Genomic DNA, 20,795 nt, shown 5'->3' on the forward strand with positions numbered 1-20,795 from the left:
CTAAGAAAAAGCAAAGTAGATCCTGAAAGTTGGAAGTGTGATCTCCCATGCCTCAAGGAATCTGTTCCAGACCATCATCCCACTGATGAAGGAAATACTAGTAGTCATTAGTATCTGGTATGCCTGAGCACCTGAAGAGGATTCTTTGTTCAGGCCTAGAATTGTATCACCCTAATTGTATCACCAATCCAGGGCTTGCACAGCCTTTCCTGACTCAGATGTAATGGAGAAATAGAGTATAACAAACTACAGTTCTCAAGACTCTTTGAAAGGAAGCCATGACTGTTTAAAATGCTTTGATAGTATTTTAAATATATAGTGCAGATGGTGTCTAGGACATTATTTATTTAAACCTGGGCAACAACTGTCTTCCTTTCCTGAATGGAGATGACAGCTCATAGATTCTGTGATATGTTATCACAAAAACATCCAGACAAATCAATTTTCTACCTGTTGATAAAGGCGCTCCCAGCAATCCTGCGTCATGAGGCGGAACAAGGAGAGGAAGGCCCATCCAAAAGTATCAAAGCTTGTGAAGCCATAGTCAGGATTTCCACCAGCCTTCAGACATATATAATTGTCCGGGCATGTACTGCAGGAACAAAACCAATAAGGAATAAAGGCTATTGACAGGTGAACTTCTCTCAGCTCTGCTTGGAAGAGTGCCATCAACTGTGCCATTGAGCAACATTTGGAAAAAGCAGGACTAGCAGGCCACATTGTGCACCACATGGCACTTGCCCTCCCACGGCATCTTAGAGAGTCTCGCTGCACCATTCAGAATTCCTGACTTCCCTAAATTCTGCTGCCTGAAGCAGCCTGCCACCCCTGGCTACCTAGAAGGACCAGTCCTGGAAATATATATATATATATATTGCTCCCCCTACCCTGGTCTAGAATTCTGAACTGACCTGTATCATTGGCTGCATCTTACCACATTACCAAATCATTTTCAACTGTCTCTCAGCAACTGGTTTATTTCTTATCCAAATTCCATGGAGCCTTAGAATTCACACTGGATCACATATAGGAATGGCTGAATCTGGCAATTTTGGTTGCTTTCCATTTCTCATTTCTCCAACATTGAATTGAGTTCTCCACATTTATGCAGCAATTTGTGAAATTTGTGGGTTTTTTTTTTTTAAACCTCATGAAAAGTTGTCAGTGTTTTAGTGCAAATTTCTCTTAATGGGGACATTTTTGCAAGCAATTTCCCCAAATATAATGTGTTTTTGCATGTTATTTTCACAGATGTGTGCATTTTTATGCACACCCTCCCCTCATATGTGCCATTAAGGATATGATCTGCATGATGTGGGAAAGGTTTGCTTGGGGTCATCCAGTGAAGTTGAATGGTAGGGGATTCAGGACAGACAAAAGGACGTCTTCACACACTGCATGTTTAAGATGTTCTTTATAGTTTTTTAAAAATATGTTTTGTTTTTAAGATGTTTTATAGATGCTGTTAGTATTTTATTGCCTATTCGCTGCCCTGGGCTCCTTTTGGGAGGAAGGGTGGAATACAAGTTTAATAATAATAAATACATTTTTGTACACATTATTTGGCTGGAGAACTGCACTACAAAATTTGAAGGACAGCTGTGTTTCATTTCTTATTAAAATGCAAACAAAACTGAATTTCTTCCCCAATGCTAATCACGTAAGGCTGTATCAAAACTGTATCACAGTTAGCAAATGGGGGCAGCCTTTCCCATTTTATTTCAGATGAGCCCCCAGAACATTTCAGAGATATATGGGGTGTAATGGAGGTGGCTTTCTGCCCATTCTCCCAATTCTGTTAACAGTTATAGAAGATGTTTATATTCTGTAGGCTGGAGTTATATGTAGGCTGAAGGTCTGACAATGTCTATGACTGGGGACCTGGAATAACCCAACGCTGGTAGAGAGTGGCCAGTCTGTCTTTCAGAAATCACATCTGCTATTTCAGATCTTCTCACAGAGGGAGCCTTGATAAGATTCTGCAAAACCCCAGAGTTCCCTGGAATGCAGCTGGAAAACTATTGCCTTCACAGATTTTGAAAGACTCCAAAAGGATTTGGCTAAAGTCCTCCTTTTTGGATTTTCTAGCAAATATCTTTTTGGACAGCATATAAGCCCAGGGGAAGGAAATAAGCCTGTCAAGTTATCAACATCTGCTTATTTACAAGCGGTGGCAATGCCAACCTATTCCATTAGTATATAAAACATATTTCCAGAGGAACATCCACAGGACAACACATGATTAATCACAATAAAAAACATAGTGCTATTGATTAAGGACAGTTAACAGCATCAATCTACCCATCCATCCATCAGGCTGTACTCAGCAGTGTGGGCTGGCACCAGTATAGGACATTTTTAAAAAGGCTTCTTTGTCAAATCAGCAACAGAGATTGGAGCATCCCTGATATTAATATCTGGGGCAAAAATGATTAGCTTAAATGGCTTTTTAAAAAAGAGTTAGACAAATGCATGGAGAGAAGGGTCTTCATCAAGAGCCATTAACCATAACAGCAAAGTGAAACCTCCATAGTGAGATGCAGTGTATCTCTGAATACCAGCAAGTAGAGATAAACAACAAGGGAAGGACGTTACTGTTTGTGAGCTCCTTGGAGGCATCTGGCTGATCACAGACAAAAACAGAATGCTGGACTATATTTGGTGGATCCAGCAGGACACTTCCTGTGTCCTTATACAATTGAAAAACCACAGCCAAGATGTATAAAATAATCATTACTCCAAATCAACATGATAAAGAATACAAACAGTAGCAGGAATGCAGTAAGAGCCAGCAATGCACCTCTCCCCTCCCCAAAGGCCTGGACAAAGAGACATATCTTCACCTGCCTATGAAAAGTCAGTCATGTCGAGTCATGATGCATCTCAGAGGGGAGGTCATTCCATAAGAGTGGAGCCACCACAGAGAAGGACCACCCATGGGCCCCCACACCATAAATTCCATAAGCTGTTGAGGCTACCAGTAGAGCCCCCAGTGAAGATCTTAATGCACAGGCTTTGCTTCAGATATTTGGGGCCCTGTGGTATGCGTAGGGTTGCCACATTGCCCAGTTAGCGAGGTTTGAATTCTAGCCATGCTACCCAGTGCCCACTTAACCCTTTAGGTGGCCTGGATTCCCAGCTTTCATTAAAACAAAAAGCATGTCTCTAGCCCTTGTAGATCCAGAGATACAAGGCAAAATGTGGATGAGTTTTCTGCCCACTTTTGAGAAACTTTTTCAACCTACTCCCACCTTCACTGTTTTTAGCCAATGAGGGACACCACAGCTGCCCTGGGAAAATCAAGAATTTCAGTCTGCCTGCTTGCTGCATATGCAGAAACTGCGCATGCTCACTTGATTAAGACATGCAGCTCAGCTCCTTATCTATAGACTTTCTGCTCGAGTCAGCAAGGAGAAGCAGCCTTCATTTCAATTGCCTCTGTGTCTGAGGGCATGTGTCTTAAATGGTGAATGCAATGGGAGTGTCTGCCTGCTATCATGGAGGATGGAATAAAGTGGTTTGAATCCACCAAACACTCTCTCCCCTGAACGAATAAAAGCAAACCTCTCTGCAGAAAAGGCTGAGGTATTAGCATTTGCTTTTCTTGGCCTTGCCGTCACCTTGTTAAATGGTGCTTACTCCTAAGGAAAGTTGCTTTGGAGTGCTGCCTCAGTCACCCTGTTGCTCAGCAGAGCCTCTGTTCAGCAATTCATAAAAGGCTAAAATGTATTTTTAAATACATATCCTTCTTCAAAATGACTGGTAGGCATTTTCCCATCAAAGATCACCCTACTTAATTTCCTCTTCAGGGATGGATGGATATGTGTGAATACATATGTACACATACATGTACATATATACAGTATATATTCAGTGCAGTGGGGAGGTTGTAACTCCCCCCCCTTTAGACCAATAGGAATGGAACAGCTGCCCTGTTTAATGCAAACACAGCTTGCCAGGTCTCTAGAGTTCATTGCATTTAAAAAAAAGGCACCAGCACTCAAGTCTCCATCAAGTTCCAGCCTGTATGATATATGGCTGTGTTTCCCCTCTCCCTGATCTGGTTTGGGAGAATCAGTGTACCAATAGCACTTCTCACATGCTCAGACACTACTCTCTTTAGATTAGATGATTGAACTACACTACACTTGATCTTAGCCAAAAGGCCGAGAAGCGATTAGATGATTGAACTAATAATATTGAAATTGATTTCTATCTGTGTTACAAGTTGTAGCAGTGTGTTCATTTCACATGTTCTAACTAATGGTACAGAAACCTTTCGGTCATAATATTGCTTTTAATTGATGCTTTGCTTGGCTTTTTGTTGTATGCTGGATTTTTATACTGCTGCATTGACTTGTTTTATATTTGTTTCTATTTTGTTATTTTGTGTCTGTTGGGCAGGGTAGGCAAGGGCTTGAAGAAAAAGAGTAGAGGTGTGGAAAAGCACATGGGTGGGGGTAGTCTTCAGCTGGGGGTCCCAGCAGCCAGGCTTCAGTGCCTAGTCTCCGGGGGCCACTAGAGCCACATTTGCTTTGTGCCCTTCAAGGATGCTTTCTAGGCTGCAATGCAAGATTAAATTGCACTTGGTCAACTGACCCCAAAGAAGGGTCTGTGGCAGTTCCAGTTTTGAGGAGTCCCTTGGCAAGGTGCCCTCCTACACCAGGAGCCCCCTGGCAATGGGCTTATCTTGTGGCAGCAGCATCTGGGTCTCAGATCCAACATTTTATTTTCCTACTATGCCCCAAATTTAGAATCACTCCTTGGGCATCATGTGAGCTTTTAAAATACAGCCTATGAGAGGCATCAGTGCTGGTAAGCCCTATGGGGGCACTGGAGCCCCTACAGTGCCTGGGGAAGCCAGGCGATGACATCAGGCCTGCCCTGTGGACCAGTCTGGTTCCACCAAGCCATATAAAACCCCAGTCTCAGAGCGTAATCTTGAGCCTGATCAACTCATCCCCTGCCGAAGCTCGGGCTCCCTTTGGAACTTGCCTGCCTCCCTGCCTTTGCCGTTAGCCCTCCTGATCTCTGTTTGCTCCTTGAAGAATTTGCATATGCTAGAATGTGCTGTTTCCCTCTGTCCTCCACTGGGCTGACAGCAGGCTCCACCTGGACCCCCATAAACCAGTCTGGCGTTGGCAGCTGTGGGGCCTGACTTATACCCATCCTCTCCATTGCTCCTTTAGTTGTGGGGCTCAGCCTGATTCCAGGACCAGCCAGAAGTGCAAACTCAACATTTCCTACCTACGACCAGGGATGGATGGAGCAGTCTATTTCCAGTCCATTTCAGTTTCACTCACAAATCCATTCTCTTCTGTTTCTGGATTAATCTGATTTACTTGAATATTTTTAATATATCTTTTAATGTATTTTCTCACATCACAGATTTATAAATGCATTTTGCTTCACACTATGCATTTTACATTCATTGTATGCTACAATACACATTTTTAACATATTTTGGTATGTTGTTTGAGCTGAGAACTGAACAGCAAAGTTTGCGGAATAATTACCTTACATTCCTCGCATTGGCTCAAGAGGTATAGATCATGTAGTTTGCATCAGAATTTGCAAAGAATGCATTCTCATGATCTGCCTGAATCTGCCAAGCTTCACCCACCGAGCCAGCCCTGGACCCACCCCCAGATACCAGAATATTATGAAGCAAAGGCTAGCTCTTCTGATACAAAGATCCCCCTTTTGCATTGCACACCATATTCCAAGAGGACTTTGGTACCCAAATATGAAGTGTTTTGCATGCAAAAAAATTTTTTAATTCTACCTTTGTATAGTGTCTAACAGATGCCTGAAACATTTTTTTATGTGTTTATAGGGATTTTCTAATGAAACACTGCAACAACAACAGAAGAAATAGTTCCCTAAAGAGGTTTTAAAAATAGCACTGAGATTCACTGGAGAACTTTCTAAGGCCTCATTCTCCTCCTAAATTACTTGTATTTATAGACTTGAGGTGAAACAATACACTTGCAAGCTGAGGAAGAAAGATGTTTCATCCTATAGAGCATAAAAACTACTTTGGTCTCAATCTATAAATGAAAATGAGGGTCCAGGAGAGGATAATGGTAATTAAGGTTTCCATAGCAACCATTGCTAGGATGCAGTTGCTAAAGGTGCTCTCTTGTTACATCTTCAAGTTGCCCCAGTGGCTTCATTTCTTTCCCTGGGATTTGCCAAACCAGCTTTCTTGACAACTTCACTACAGGCAGAAGGCAAATGCCTTTCTAGGGCCTATAGAAACTGGTTGTTAGGTTGCCATTCCCCTCCCTCGAAAAGCATGGTTCATGCACCTTTAACTGTTTCAAAATTGGCAAGAATTTCAGCACCTTATAGGGAAGGTTTCAGACAGTGGAGACTGTTGGCCCCATTGCCAGTGGGGCAATGAACCTGCCCCAGGTTTTAGTCCAAACTTTCATGGAGCTGTCCAAGGTTCTGAAGCCCACTGACATGGAGCCACCAGCCGCCACTGCCCACCAGGGCTATTTATTTTAATATTGTTTTAAATATTAAAATATGTTAATAATACTTTATTTGCTATTTATTTTAATATTTGATCTGCTGTAGGTATTGTATTTCTATTGTTTATTTCTTATTATGGATTGATGATGTTCACTGCTTTGGGGGCCTTGTGGCCAAAAGGCAGTATGTAAATAAATGATGTTACTACTTCTGCTACTATCACCACCACCAGGGTCCCAAGGACTTCCCTAAGGCTGTTATTTACATAACAAAAGATGTGCACATTAATTGCATCCTTAAAAGTTCAGACTAAAACGTGGAGTGGATTCACTGCCCCATTGACATCAGAGCCGCCAGTCTCCACTGGTTTCAGTTGTTGCATTTCTACATGTCTCGCAGCTGTGAAAGGCATGAGAGCATTGTCAGGAAAAAAAGTGGCAAGCTTGATGGCCAAACTAGGCATAACTGGGACCCCCATTTCCTTTCCTTTTTTAAATGAACAGAAGGGGTGGTGGTTTGCATGCCACAGCCTTGATACAAATGAGACTCTGCAGCTGGTTTTTGACAAAGTCAAAGACTGAAGTTTCAATCAAGGCACAGTCCTCAACACTGCAGTTAAAGAAAGATATTGACAAACTGGAACACACCCAGAGGAGGGTGGCAAACATGGTGAAGGGTCTGGAGATTAAGTCCAATGAAGAAAGGTTGAAGGAGATGGATATGTTTGACCTGAAGAAGAGTTGATTAAGAGTCAGTGGCTGCTGGTGGCTCCATGTCAGTGGGGCAGTGGAATCCACTCTGGGTTTTAGTATGAACTTTCAAGGAGCTGTCCGAGGTGGAACACAAATGCAACCACTGTTAAGAAATGATAGGATAGCCATCTTCAAATATTTGAACAGCTGTCAGTCAAACAGATGACGGAGCAAACTTATTCTCTGTCGCTCCAGAGAGTCAGACATGAGCCAAATAAGAAGAAAAAAGACATTGACTACACATTAGGAGGAACTTCCTGAGGGTAAGAGCTTATCAACAGGCTGCATTAGAAGGTGGTGGACTCTCCTTCGTTAGGGGTTTGCAAGCAGAGGATAGATGGCCACCAATCAGGAATGCTGGTGGTAAGGATGGGAAAGAAATTTGATTCAGTTTGCAATTAAAGCCAAATCTATCAAATGTGCACTTTCTTTAATAATATGGGAACCAAAACACAGCCAGCCTTTAAATTTTGCACTCATCCAAATTTTGCAGCACAGTTCTCTAACTAAGCAATGTTTACAAACATGCATATAGTAGGGGGAAATGTATATAACAATGAATGCATTAGTAAAAATAACATACAAAATCCAGTGGCCATGCTGGCTGGGGCTGATGGGTGTTGTAGTTCAAAAAAGTAACTTTTCCAAGCTCTGAGAAATTGCATGCAAAAGTGTGTGTAGAAGTCAAACCAACAAACAAAAATGTGTTTCTTAGGAAGAATTGGCACAGAAATGCTGAAGAATTGTCATGAGGATTTTTTTTTTAAAAAAAATTCAAATTGTTGCAGAAACCTGGAGAACTGGATTTAAGACTGAAAAAAAATGAGAAATGGACAGAACTGAAATTAAAATATCCTTCCATTTCTAACTGGTGAGCATCCTGCATTGGCAGCGGATTGGACAGGATGAGGTCCCTTTGAACTGTAGGATTCTAATTCCCACAAAATATTTAGTTTGGCCCCAACTGGTATCCATACTGTGTCCAAGACCTAAAAACTATGGATTCAGTCTATCAAGCGCTGCTTCCATCATGGGATACTCCAATGAGTGTTTTTGTGCTTCAGATTGGTACTCTACTTGGGCAGTCCATTGCCAATGCACCTCCCACAGACCATTTTGGGTCCACTTTCTGATCTTCTACAGAATGCTGTACCCTTTTCCTTATGTAAATCTAAGAGGCCTTATATTAATGGCAGAAAGCTTTAGGGGCATCATTGCCAGGTTGCAATTCAGAGATAGCCACTTTATCTTTAAATTCACCCGTAATGTGCCAGCTTTTCCTCCTTGTATTTTTGTCCAATTTCATCTCTCCTTGCTGCGAAGCACACTTGGGGTTCTAGCTGCAAAGTGGAGGAAGGAGCAGGTGCGCAAAAGGAGCAGCATGGGAGAGAGGAAACATCCGAGAACAGTGTTCCCAGTGCCCTACATGCATTCTGTCACAGATCTGCAACATCCTTGCTCATGTACACTTGCATATGCGTAGACACATCTTGCCATGATCAGGAATCCTAACCGTGAGGGTTCCTGTGTGGAGAAAGTTGCCAAGCGCATTTGACATGAAATGTGTCAGAGCAGGACCTGCGTAGAGTAGGGATGGAGCCCGCCGCCACAATGCTGCCCTCCCCTTGCAGTAAGTTCCTTCGCTGAACATGTAGAGAAGCCCTCAGACATCTGCAGCTCCATGGTAGAGAATCTGCTTTGCGTGCAGGAGGACCCGGGGTCTTTCCCCAGCATCTCCAGGCAGTCTGAAACCCTGGAGAACCATTGCCCATTAGGGCAGACACCCCACGGGCCAATGGCCTGACTCAGTATAAGGCAACTTCTGATGTTCTCATGTTCCCAAGAGGGCACCTGTCAGTCTCCAGTGCAACCACAGTTATTTAGACCTCTGGAATTAGATGTCATTTAAGTATTTTCCAAAGCACTTTGCTCCTCCGTCTCCCGAGGGAGAACACTAGAATTAATCATCAGTCAATTCCCCCCCTTGTATAGCTGATGTCTCACTTCCTTATTTCACTTTCTTTTCTTTTTCTTTAATAATAGGTTAAAAAAAAAAGCACTAATCCACAACATCAAACACATTATCAAGTTTCCAGTGGGGGAGGGGGAGGGGGGAATGAACGGATCAAGAAAGCCCTGGTAATAAGACTCTGAAAGAACATCGCTTTGAACAAGCAAAACGCATCCTCCATTCTCCCCCACTGTTTGGAAAATTGCATTATCATGCCTGAAAGATTCACCATCACCACCACTTCTGTTACTGCTGACCCTCAGAAGGGGAGACCCCATTATCCTGCAGGTAGAACAGAACTGAACGAATAACTATGTTAGCAGAGGCCAAGAGGGCAATGTAAATATATATTTTGACAAATAAAATAAATATTCCCACGCAATGGTCATTTCATAAGCTCTTTTCTTAACAAAATTCCTACAGAGGCCTCGTTTCCCTGTTCTGAAAATACCATTTCAAACACAAGAACTACCAATGCCAACATATAGTGCTATCTAATTGAAATAAGCATAGTAATAGTAGTAGTAGCAGTGATAATAATAATATTGTTTTACTGTTAGTCCTTTCTTTAACTATCGTGAAATATTACTCACCCAGCATCTGTGCTGTTGCCACACAATAGTGCATCTGTAGTGCCCTCTTTTATGAAGTAATTGTCTGGAACACAAATGCAAGTAGTGTTAATTTCCAGTGCTTTTCTTTAACAAAACATGCAAGCTTGGGACAGTTGGGATCTTTCATTGGCCCAATTTTGGGAGGTAGAGGATTATGCAAAACTCCCTGCATGTAGAAAGCTAGCATATGAGAGAAGGGACTAGACTAGAATCTTTCTCCCAGAGGCACTAGTTTTCTACATGTGGTGGGGATTTTTTTTAAAGAAAGTGGAGAAGCGTAGAAAACCAAGATCACAAAATCACAAGACATATCTACCCTATGGGCCTAAATGGATTTAACAGTCCCCCCCCCCCACCGCCGCATCCCAAAGAACCTTGGGAAGTGTAGTTCTATCAGGAAAGCAGTAGAGATCTCTAAAGTCAGCATCGTCCCTAAACGGCAATTCCCAATCAGTTGTCCCCATAGGGTATCAAGTGGCATCCTCTTCCATAAGGCCCAGGAACACCGGCTCCTTATGCTTACATTGCCCCACACAGAAGTAGCGGGGTTGGTTTCCTATGGGAAGTGCAGGTGGGGTGTCCATACAAGTCATGGCCAGATACAGCGTGCCTGGCATAACAAGCACATGGCCAAGGGCCAAAAAGAAAGGTTATCCTTAGGGTTATCCTTTAGGTATCCTTCTTCACCCAGATTTACACAACAGCTTGCTTTGGGAGTCATCTGGCTTTTCCTTGACTCCACAACATATCCAATTGGATAAAGATGTAACAGCAATGAAAACTAACCCCCAAAGCATTCCTTTCTAAAGGATCAGTTCCTGCCCTTGCTTCTGTTACTAATAATAACTAGCTAGGGCAAAGCCAATATTTATTTTATTTATTTATTATTTATTATTTAATTTGTATCCCACCCCTCCTCGCAGCAGGAGCTCAGGGCGGCAAACAAAGCACTAAAAACACTTTAAAACATCATAAAAACAGATCTTAAAGTACATTAAAACAAAACAGCGTTAAAAACATTTTTAAAAAAAACAACTTTAAAAGAGGGTTAAAACATTATTAAAAAACATATTAAACAATTCTAACATGCTCTCCCTCCATCACAATCCATCTGCAGGCAGCAAAGTTGGGGGGTGAGTTTAAAGGGGGAGCAGAACAATGGGGGGCAAATTTAATATGGTACTTCCTGGCATCTTGGAGCCCGGTGGCTGCCATTTCTTCCCAGCAGAGTGAGGGCAGGAGTCATTGCCGTCACTCTGTCTTCAGAACAACACCACATGGTGGCGCCATCCTGAAGTCAAACAGAGTGAGGGCAATGTCCTCACTTCCTTTTCTTTTTTAAAAAAAATTGTCCTCACTCATGACTGGCTTCAGAGTGATAGTACACCTTCATGGGGCGACATCCTGAAGCCAAGCAGAATGAGGGCAAAACTTCCTGCTCTCACTCTGCCCATCGCTCAGAGGAAAAAAACAGTGGCATTCAACAGCCAAAATGCCAGGAAGCGCTTTAGTCACTACTGCTAGCAGTTCAAAAAGGTGGGGCGAGACAGGGAGGAAATCCAGGGATCTTATTTACACCCTGATTTTCCCAACCTATTTTGATCTGAAAGTTCTGCTAAAAGAACTCTGTTCAGCTCAGCTCTGCATAATATAAAAGAAACTCGCTTCCAGATAGGCTGCATTGTTTCATAAGCAATAGGGAACAGCTTTCTTTCTTTTTCTTTTTTAAAGCCTTCTTCTCCCACCAGAGAGATAGATGTTGGGTGTGATGGTGTTGAGTGGAACTTAGCTGTCTCTGGATGTGGCAAGGCGCCTATAAAGCAAAACAGCATGACCGCGGCAGGAAGGAATGTTCAGCAAGCAGCCTCATACCAGGTACAGGAGAGATAAAAGATAAAAGATAAAAGGGCAGTGCTAGCCGTCCTCCACTCCAGGCTGGAACGGTTCCATTCAAAGGGGAAATCACTCTGGGTTGGTGCAAAGGCAAGGGACTCTTATTTGGGGACTGAATGAGAGCCTGGTCAATAAAATGCAGCAGGATGAAGTGGTACAGCCCTGAGTTGGTAAAAGAGACAGTACCACTTTAGCCTGCAGAGAGGGGTTTCTCATTTTTCATGAGCTGTTGTGCCAAGAAATTCCAACCACAAACCTCCCCAGAATTAGAAAGCTAGCAGTGAAGGGTGCAGGCTTCACCGCTAAGAGCTTTCTTCCTGGAGTACTAGGGGTTTTTTTCCCTTACATGGGGGAACTTTAAAAATGAAACACCCACCTATCAGCAGACTGATGTCAACTGTCATCATTACAGGTTACTGTTACCTTATAAGACAGACTTAGAGCCAATCTATTCGCTACAGCAGGGGAGCCCTCCAGATGTCATTGGACTCCAATTCCCATCAGCCCCAGCAAGCCTGGCCAATGGTCAGGCACACTGGGAATCATGGTCCATCTGAATGGCACCACATTGGCTATCCCTCTATTATTATACAGGATGTGGTAGAATGAGTAAGCAGGAATCTGGATTGCACCTGCAGGTGGTGTGCGTGCCCTAGTTTCAATGCTTTTCCCACACAAACAAAGTAAACTAGCGGGCTATAATGAACCTTTCTCTATGAAATGCTAGTTTACTATACAGATGAACTGATTTTTTTAACATGGAGGAATGCTGCAGAATGCGACAACCTGCCTCCCCCACACCAACTGCACTCTGAAATTATACAACCCCAAATTCTTCTACATCAGCCTTTCACCTCACTGTGCATTAATGGACCGATCAATTCTTATGACATCTGGTGGCAGGCACAGATCCTAGAACCCTACCTGGAGGGACCAGGGACTGTGGGAAGGATTGTAGCTGAAAAGCAGCCGACATCTGACGAGTTCAGTGCACCCCATCTGCATCCCTTCCCCACTGCAAATCACTTGCCTCCTTGGCAGTCTAGTATATTTCATTGTAGCTGGGGAACTGATACTGGAGATAGGATGACATTAACCAAAGCCCTAATCACTGCATTCAAAAGAATATGTGAGGCCTAAATCAGAGATGGAGAGGTAAGGAGATGCCTGTGATACCTCAATCTTCCTGCAGTCACCAGGAAAGTATAAAACGGGCTTGGAAGAGTGTTTGGTTGAATGGACTTATAGGCCTCCTGGTGAGCAAGAGCCCTGCAAAAGTGCTTGCAAGCACTTTCAACCAAGCGTTGTTCCAAGGCCACTTTAGAACTTCCTAGTTATTGCATAGGAAGACTGGGGTGTGCCAGGTGCTTCCTTCCTCCCTGGTGGATTCAGGAAGGTTGGGGATGGACTGGGTGCACCTGCAGGGGCACTGAGGTGGGGGCAGCATGTGCGTGCCCACTCCCCCTCCTCAGTTTAAGCCTTCATGTGCTACTGTGAACACATAAACTCAAGTGGGGTGATTATATCAAATTCATCAACACACACACATACAAAAAAAATCGGGCCTCAGCCAGTCTTGGGCTGCCATAATCACTTTTTCACTCACACCCCAAAGGACAACCATGTCTCAGGCTGCTGTTACCTCCCATCCCACAAAAACTGGTCTCAACGAGGCTTGAACTGGTCCCAGGCTATGGTCTGAAGGCACATGAGGCCACCACCTTGCTGAAGCTAAGCAGGTCTGGGTCTGGTCAGTGCCTGGATGGGAGACCCCCTGGGAACCACATGTATGCCACCTTGGGTTCCATGGTGAAAGAAAGGCACGGTATAAATGTAACAAGAAATAAATAAATAAAATAATAATAAAGTGCCATAGGCTACCTCCTCTCCCCCCCAAAAAGAAGCCCTCAGACAGTCTTGGGTTGCCGTAACCTTTCCCTGCCGCCAAAAAAAAGCAGGACTCAGCTGGTCTTGGGTTGCCATATCTTCCTTCCCTCCAAAAACAAGTCCTCAACCAGTCTCAGCTACCATAAACTCCTCTGCACAAAAGCAGGCCTCAAGCAGTAGTGGAACACTGCAAGCCCACATCCACCCACCCCAGTTTCTAGCAATGTGCTTTGCTAAAGGCCAGCCTTCAGGACTTGTAAATTGGGAGCATTTGGGCACACGGGGATATTCTCCAGTCTTGCCAGATTCTCAAGAAGATATTCCTTGAATTCTTTCCTCATTTCTGCCCTTCAGAAAGCCTCCTACCTTTCCAGACAGATTTATCAGAAACAGGCTTCCTGCCGATCAAGAAATGTTCATTCTCTCAGACAGGTAACTCAACCTCATCTCAAGCAGAGGTGCAAAACTGGCCAGTGTTTCTTACCAGTCACTAGAATAATTGGATCTGAAAGGCAGCTTTTCAAACTACAAAGAAGACTTAGTCACAGCATTTTGACTGCCTCATGCAATGCAGAAAAGATGCCAGAAAGGAAATTATGTAGGTGAGACCAGATGGCCTTTGAGATTGCAAAGGAACTCCCATCACAAGCCAATCATGGACAAAAACTTCCTGTCACCTGTCAACAGAACAGAGTCTCCCTCACTCATCTTCTTTACATTAGAGATGAAGGCACTGGGTGACCTTAGGAAAGCCACTCATTCTGAGCTCCCTTTCCCATCACACCAATCTGAAGTGTTGGGTAATAGTACTGGCCAAACTTACTAAATCATTTCAACAATCACCGAGACAATTATTGTGAAGTGCTGCGTGCAATTAGATTGTAAACTTGTGGGTAGAGCCTGTTTTATTTTTAATTAATGGCATCATTTGAAGATAACGCTGACCATAAGCCACGATTAGGGAAATTAGTCTGTGCACAATCAGTCCCTGCTTTACTCCTTCCTTCCCAGAGTGGGAAAACAAACCATAGAGCTCCTGGGTTGCTTCTCTTCAAACAAACCATGATCAGAAGCCAAGGTTTGCTCTTGGTTCGAGTGCTGGTTCGAATGTAACAGTAAGCCAACTGCTCCATGGTTTGTTTCTCTGCTTGAGGAAGGGAGGAGCAAACTGGAGACTGCTTGATCTGAGAATACTACTTGTACCGCAACTAGCATTTTATATGCAAACTGTCACCTCCACAATATTATGCTATACTAGGGGCTGCCGCTCCTGCTTGCTTCACTCGCCAACCCTGCCTACAGTTGCCAAAGCTCCCCCCTTCCCTCCCATAGGTCACCAAAGTTCCCCCTCCCCCCCCAGGTCACCAAAGCTGTTGCCCGGCCTCCTGTCCAGACTGCAGCCACAGCCCCCACCAGCCTCCCACCTGGCCTCCTATCCAGGCCACCACTGCCACCCGTCTCCCATTTTGTCACTGCCCCCTGCCCCAACCATCATGCTGTGATGTCATGATGTCATGATGGTGCAAGAACCATTCTTGACAGGCCGGGTTGTTCTTTTGTGTCCCTCTCCCCTTTTTGAGATACAGGTTCTATCCTGTATATGAGATCAGCGGCCAGATACAATGTCATTTTTTAAAATTTGTATTGACATGGGCATGTTAAAAGCAGGCACTGATGCTAAATCAATTGTATATAAGATGTGTAGATGCCAACCTCAAAAATGACCCTGAAGGTCATTTTGAAGGTGATGTATCCTTGAAAGAGGCTATGAAAAAGTTGTTACAAAGCCTTGAAAGAAATTCTCAACAAGCTGTAGTCATCTCCACAGATACAGACAGACGTTATGCTTTTGCTGTTGACACTGCCTGACCCCAAAAGCAACTGAAAAATGCACGGTCTCTGTAACAGCTAGAAAATGAAGAATACATGCATCGCCATGAGATTTTCACAATCTGTAAAGGAGAACTTGCTGTGCTTCCATGCACTAACAGGCGGTGACAGTAATATCCTTTACAGAGCAATCCAACTTGTTGGAGGCTAGCAGGGGCAAAGTCAGCAGAGGTAGAGCTGGCAGAAGGGGCCGCCACATCCTGCTGTCACTCAGAGGCCTTGTGAAAAGGAGGACACTGGCTGTGCGGCAGGTCATGGCAGAAGGAAAGAAAACACGTTTCCTTCCACCACCCCTTTTCCCGGCGTGTCAGCTGCCCCGATGGAGGGCCACGGGAGGGAGCTGAATGGGATCTGGATATTGTATAAGTCACCCCCCGGCCCCACCTCTGACATGCTGCCAGAATAGCCTGTTTGCAGGCCTTCCACCAGCTTCCGCCACTGCCCCATACTCTGGGCTGGCTTTTCCCTGTGGATCTCCAGCTGAGTTGGCTGGCTCCTGGCTCAGCCACAGCTGAGTTGGCGTGAGGGGCTTATGCCAGCATAGCCTGGCATAACCCGGTTAAGCCAGGATCCAGCCAGATCAGCTGGAGGTCCACCATATCCAACTCTTCTCAGCTTGGTACAAATAGTAGTTGGATTGTGCCCTTAATGGTTGTGGGAAGACATTGGCTGGAAGATGTTTTTTTTAAAAATCCTACCTTGTCAGGTGTTACTCAGTTGCCAAGATATTTGTATGCTACATATATGGTCAAATCTGCCAATTTTGGTTTCTCTCAGTTTCTCATTTTTTCCAATCTTAAATGCAGTTCTCCACATTTCCAAATCAGTTTGTGATTTTTTTTAAAGTCCTCATGAAAATTCATCAGCATTTTGGTATGAATTGTATATGCAATTTTGTCTGATATTCACATTTTTGCAAAGCAATTCCTCCTAATAAAATGCATTTTGTTAATGATGATGAAAATCAGCATTCACCCCTGCACTTTCTGAAACAATACGAGAAATCAAACAGCCATCCTTTGAAACTTGCACTTATCTGAATATTGCAGTGCAGTTCTCCAGCCAACCAATGTTTACAAAAATGCATAAATTTGGTGGAAATGTCAGAGCTTGGAAAAGTTATTTTTTTTGAACTACAACTCCCATCAACCCCAGCCAGCGTGTGCTGGCTGGGGCTGATGGGAGTTGTAGTTCAAAAAAGTAACTTTTCCAAGCTCTGGGAAATGTGCATAACAATGAATGTTATTAGTGAATATAACATACGAACTGTATTATATTAGGAGACAGGGCATGCAAAAATGTGTGCATTAGTCAAAACTGTGTACAAAAATGTTTGGGTTAGGAGAAAAACACCATAAAATGCTGAAGATTTTTCATGAGGACTTTGTTTATTAAAAAAAACACGCAAATTGTTGCAGAAATGTGAAGAACTGGATTTAAGACTGGAAAAAAGGAGATAGAACCAAAATTGACAGTTCTTTCCATCTCTATTTACAAGCATCCAAAAATTTAGCCAGCCCTTATGGGGACTCTCCAGAACAAAACAGTTTTGACATGTCTTCAAGAAAACTCTCTGGTTGCCACAGCCAGAAAATGTCTATTCCTCCTAACCTGAGAACCATAGAATCCTAAGCCCTGTTTAGGCATTTACCCCCATCCAATTAGAATCACCTGAGGGGAGAGTGAGGCATCCTTATTGGTTCTGCTCTCTTTGTCATGTTCCTACCACTCAGCTCCATCACCTTCCACACATTGGAATGGAACTTCTGCAAAGGTGTGAGTTATTTCTCCTTCATCCCTTTGCTGAAGGTACAATAGCCCACAACAACCTGCTTGCAAGTTACTATATCTTCTTTAAGATAGTGCACTATTTTCTATATACTCCATTTATAGATCACTTACTATCCACAGATCTCGAAGCAGTTTATTATATAGAAAATACATAAATATACAATAAGCACAATATCAGATGATTCACATGAAGAAAACTCCAAATACATAAATATACAACATCCACATTCAAATACCCATATCTGTTTAACTAAGTTCAGGAAACAAGTTACTAGGAAGCATGATACAACTCCTAACCAACATACAACACAATATTTACTCAACCACTCACCCAATGTCAGTCTCTCCATCCATTCACACAACTGCTACAACCATTCACCACTTTATACAATGTCGCTACTTGCCAACCACTCACACCCAAACTAGTCTCACTCAACATTATTACAACTAGGGGTGTGCTAGAATTTCACCCAATTTGGATTTGGTACCGAATTTTCCATTAATTTGCTTATTCTCTGTCATTACAGATTCTTATGTAGCGATTTTCCATGGCTCTTTTTGAGAACAGTTTAAAAAAATAAAACCGCCTGTAAAATATTGATAATAAGAACAATAATTTTATTGATATTTCCTTTCATTTGTTGATATTTTCTTTTCAATATACCAATATTTCATTTACAAATATTTATATTCGTATCAATATATTTTGAAAGGGAGGGGAAACAGATCAATAAAAGCAGCAGGTAGCAGACAACGAATGAGCTCGAATTGATACTGGCTTGTTTGATTGATGGAAGCCTTTCAAACCGGCCAAAGGATCCCATCCCTAATTACAACCCACACACACTTAGTACATACTCATATCCTTCTTGCAAAGGATCACTGCCAAGCATAAAAAAGAACAGACTGTCCATATCTCTGCAGTGCTAATAGGCTCAGGCCCTGCACCCACTGAACTATCAAATACTCCTCTCTCACCTGGGAGGGGCAGACTCTCATCTGGGGAGGGGGCTATAAAATGAATCTTCCGTAATAACTCCCAACAACAGAATCGGGTCTAGGAACAGTTGGAATTTGTTCCCCTTGTTTTTATATGCGGCCTACTATTCACTTATCTGAAGCCTTAACAATAGCATATTTAAAATCAGAAGCCTGAAGATGATTGACTTGGTGCACACCACATAGCAGCTGTCTCATACATCTAATAAGCTTGCATCCATGCTACAGAGTTGTATAGTGAGGTGCATGGAAATAAGAGTTAAGCCCAGCTGACCATGATCAGCAGGCTTGCAGAATGTTTCTTCCCTACTCACAGATTTGTAGTACTGTAACTTTGAAGGGCCGTCAGGGAGATACTGAGAAGATAGAGTTAAAGGGGCCAGTCTTCCCTGATAGTGTACTTCAGTGTGGAACCCTTCCAGTAATTAAAGAGTGTGATCGCATCCTATCAAGGCTGAGTACCACCTAGGCCAAGATACTTGAAGCAGGGAGCTTTCTAAAGACCTTAGAATTCTCAGAGGCTCAGAAGACCATGGGCATGTTGCTTGAGGAAGTAGCAATCCGTCAGTGTGAGTAACAAAACAAAAATGGTTATAGTTAATGGGGCGTGAGGCTGCCTTTCCACAGCCCTTCTGGCAGAGACTGGATTGTGCTTATTGGTGAGGCACATGGTGGTGCTCTCAAAAAAAGGTTCATTTGGGGGTTTTAAAACCCTGGAGAAAAAGAAATGACTGCAAACTCCAGATTTGTACAGCTATTGATCTATTTTTTTCTCCTCCCTAGCAGACAGCATATTTGCTTATTGCTATTTATCTCTCATGAATTTAGGGTGACTCATAAATCTTCAACTGCACATTATTACTAAGTGTACCCTTAATATCTCCATAAAGACATATTGTCAACTGCCAGGTTGGCAGGCCTGAAACTTTAAGCTTCTTTCCTAGAAACCGTAACACCCACCCACACAGAAGAACGCATATATAGTGTGCTTTCCTGCCCTGAGCATTCTTATTCTAGAATACACTTGCCAAAGATCATTACAAATATATATAATTCATCTGTTCCACATCGACTGGAAATGTATACAGCCAGACTTCTGTTCTGGAAACAGTGTGCTGGACTCTGAAAACAGCCAAGGGATCACCTGAATTCCTGTCTCTTAACCTTCATCAAGGAAAACTTTAAACTAGACATAGATAGCTTTAGGGGCTAGTTAGTAGTTGTTTTTCTGTCTCACCTCAATACATTAATTCTTAAACAGAACGTAAGAAACTGATATAGACAGTTTTAGGGAGCATTTTTCAATCCCAAGCTGAATTCAATTGTGTCTTCATCATAAAATTTTCCATAATAAGAACGTAAGAACATAAGAAGAGCCTGCTGGATCAGGCCAGTGGCCCCATCTAGTCCAGCATCCTGTTCTCACAGTGGCCAACCAGGTGCCTGGGGGAAGCCCGCAAGCAGGACCTGAGTGCAAGAACACTCTCCCCTCCTGAGGCTTCCGGCAACTGGTTTTCAGAAGCATGCTGCCTCTGACTAGGGTGGCACAGCACAGCCATCATGGCTAGTAGCCATTGATAGCCCTGTCCTCCATGAATTTGTCTAATCTTCTTTTAAAGCCATCCAAGCTGGTGGCCATTACTGCATCTTGTGGGAGCAAATTCCATAGTTTAACTATGCGCTGAGTAAAGAAGTACTTCCTTTTGTCTGTCCTGAATCTTCCAACATTCAGCTTCTTTGAATGTCCACGAGTTCTAGTATTATGAGAGAGGGAGAAGAACTTTTCTCTATCCGCTTTCTCAATGCCATGCATAATTTTATACACTTCTATCATGTCTCCTCTGACCCGCCTTTTCTCTAAACTAAAAAGCCCCAAATGCTGCCAGATATAGTGTGGCAGAAGACCAGCACTTACCTCCTTTTCTGGGTCTTTTTTTTTTGCTTGAAAAACAGCATGGGACATTTTGTGGGGTATTTTTCACCCCAGGCATTTTTCGTTTACAGAATGAAAATTATAAATGGTAAGTGGCTGAAATATGGAGGCATGGTTGCTACTGTGCAAGTAACAATATTCTAGAAGGATGACATTGTGGGTCTACTTCTAGGTAAACTCTGCAATTAAAAATGTCCCTAGAATGGATTTCAACCCTGTTTATGTTGGTAGAAGAATGACCTCTGTAACAGGTATGGCTAACCTGTGGCCCTCCATGTCTTGCTAGACTACAACTCCCAACAGCCCCATCCAGTACGGCCAATGGTCAGGGATGATGGGAGGTGTAATCCATCAACATCTGGAGGTCCACAGGTGAGCGGTCCTGCTCTACGACCACCAAGTTTCAACTTTCTGATTCAGACACCATATATTCCAAATGCCCCTATTAAGCAAGAAAAAACTGAAGGTGGCTACACGTCAGGCTTTCGGGAAGGCCTTAAAGACTCATTTGTTTCAATTGGCCTCCCCCAAGTATATTTTTTCCT

The 20,795-nt window shown here is 43.1% G+C and overlaps 1 protein-coding gene across 2 annotated transcripts in view; it reads right to left on the reverse strand.

Moving 5' to 3' along the window:
- The window catches only part of LOC133365310 (sodium channel protein type 5 subunit alpha-like), a 351,981-nt gene that overhangs the window by 167,083 nt on the left and 164,103 nt on the right, over positions 1–20,795 (reverse strand). For both annotated transcript variants that reach the window (XM_061587000.1, XM_061586999.1), the window contains 2 exons: positions 9,837–9,900; positions 451–592 (listed from right to left, as the gene is read on the reverse strand). In XM_061587000.1, coding sequence (XP_061442984.1) covers positions 451–592; positions 9,837–9,900 — 206 coding nt within the window. The remainder of the gene's footprint in view (positions 1–450; positions 593–9,836; positions 9,901–20,795) is intronic.

Source organism: Rhineura floridana, chromosome 10, assembly GCF_030035675.1.
Source record: "Rhineura floridana isolate rRhiFlo1 chromosome 10, rRhiFlo1.hap2, whole genome shotgun sequence".
NCBI lineage: Eukaryota > Metazoa > Chordata > Lepidosauria > Squamata > Rhineuridae > Rhineura > Rhineura floridana.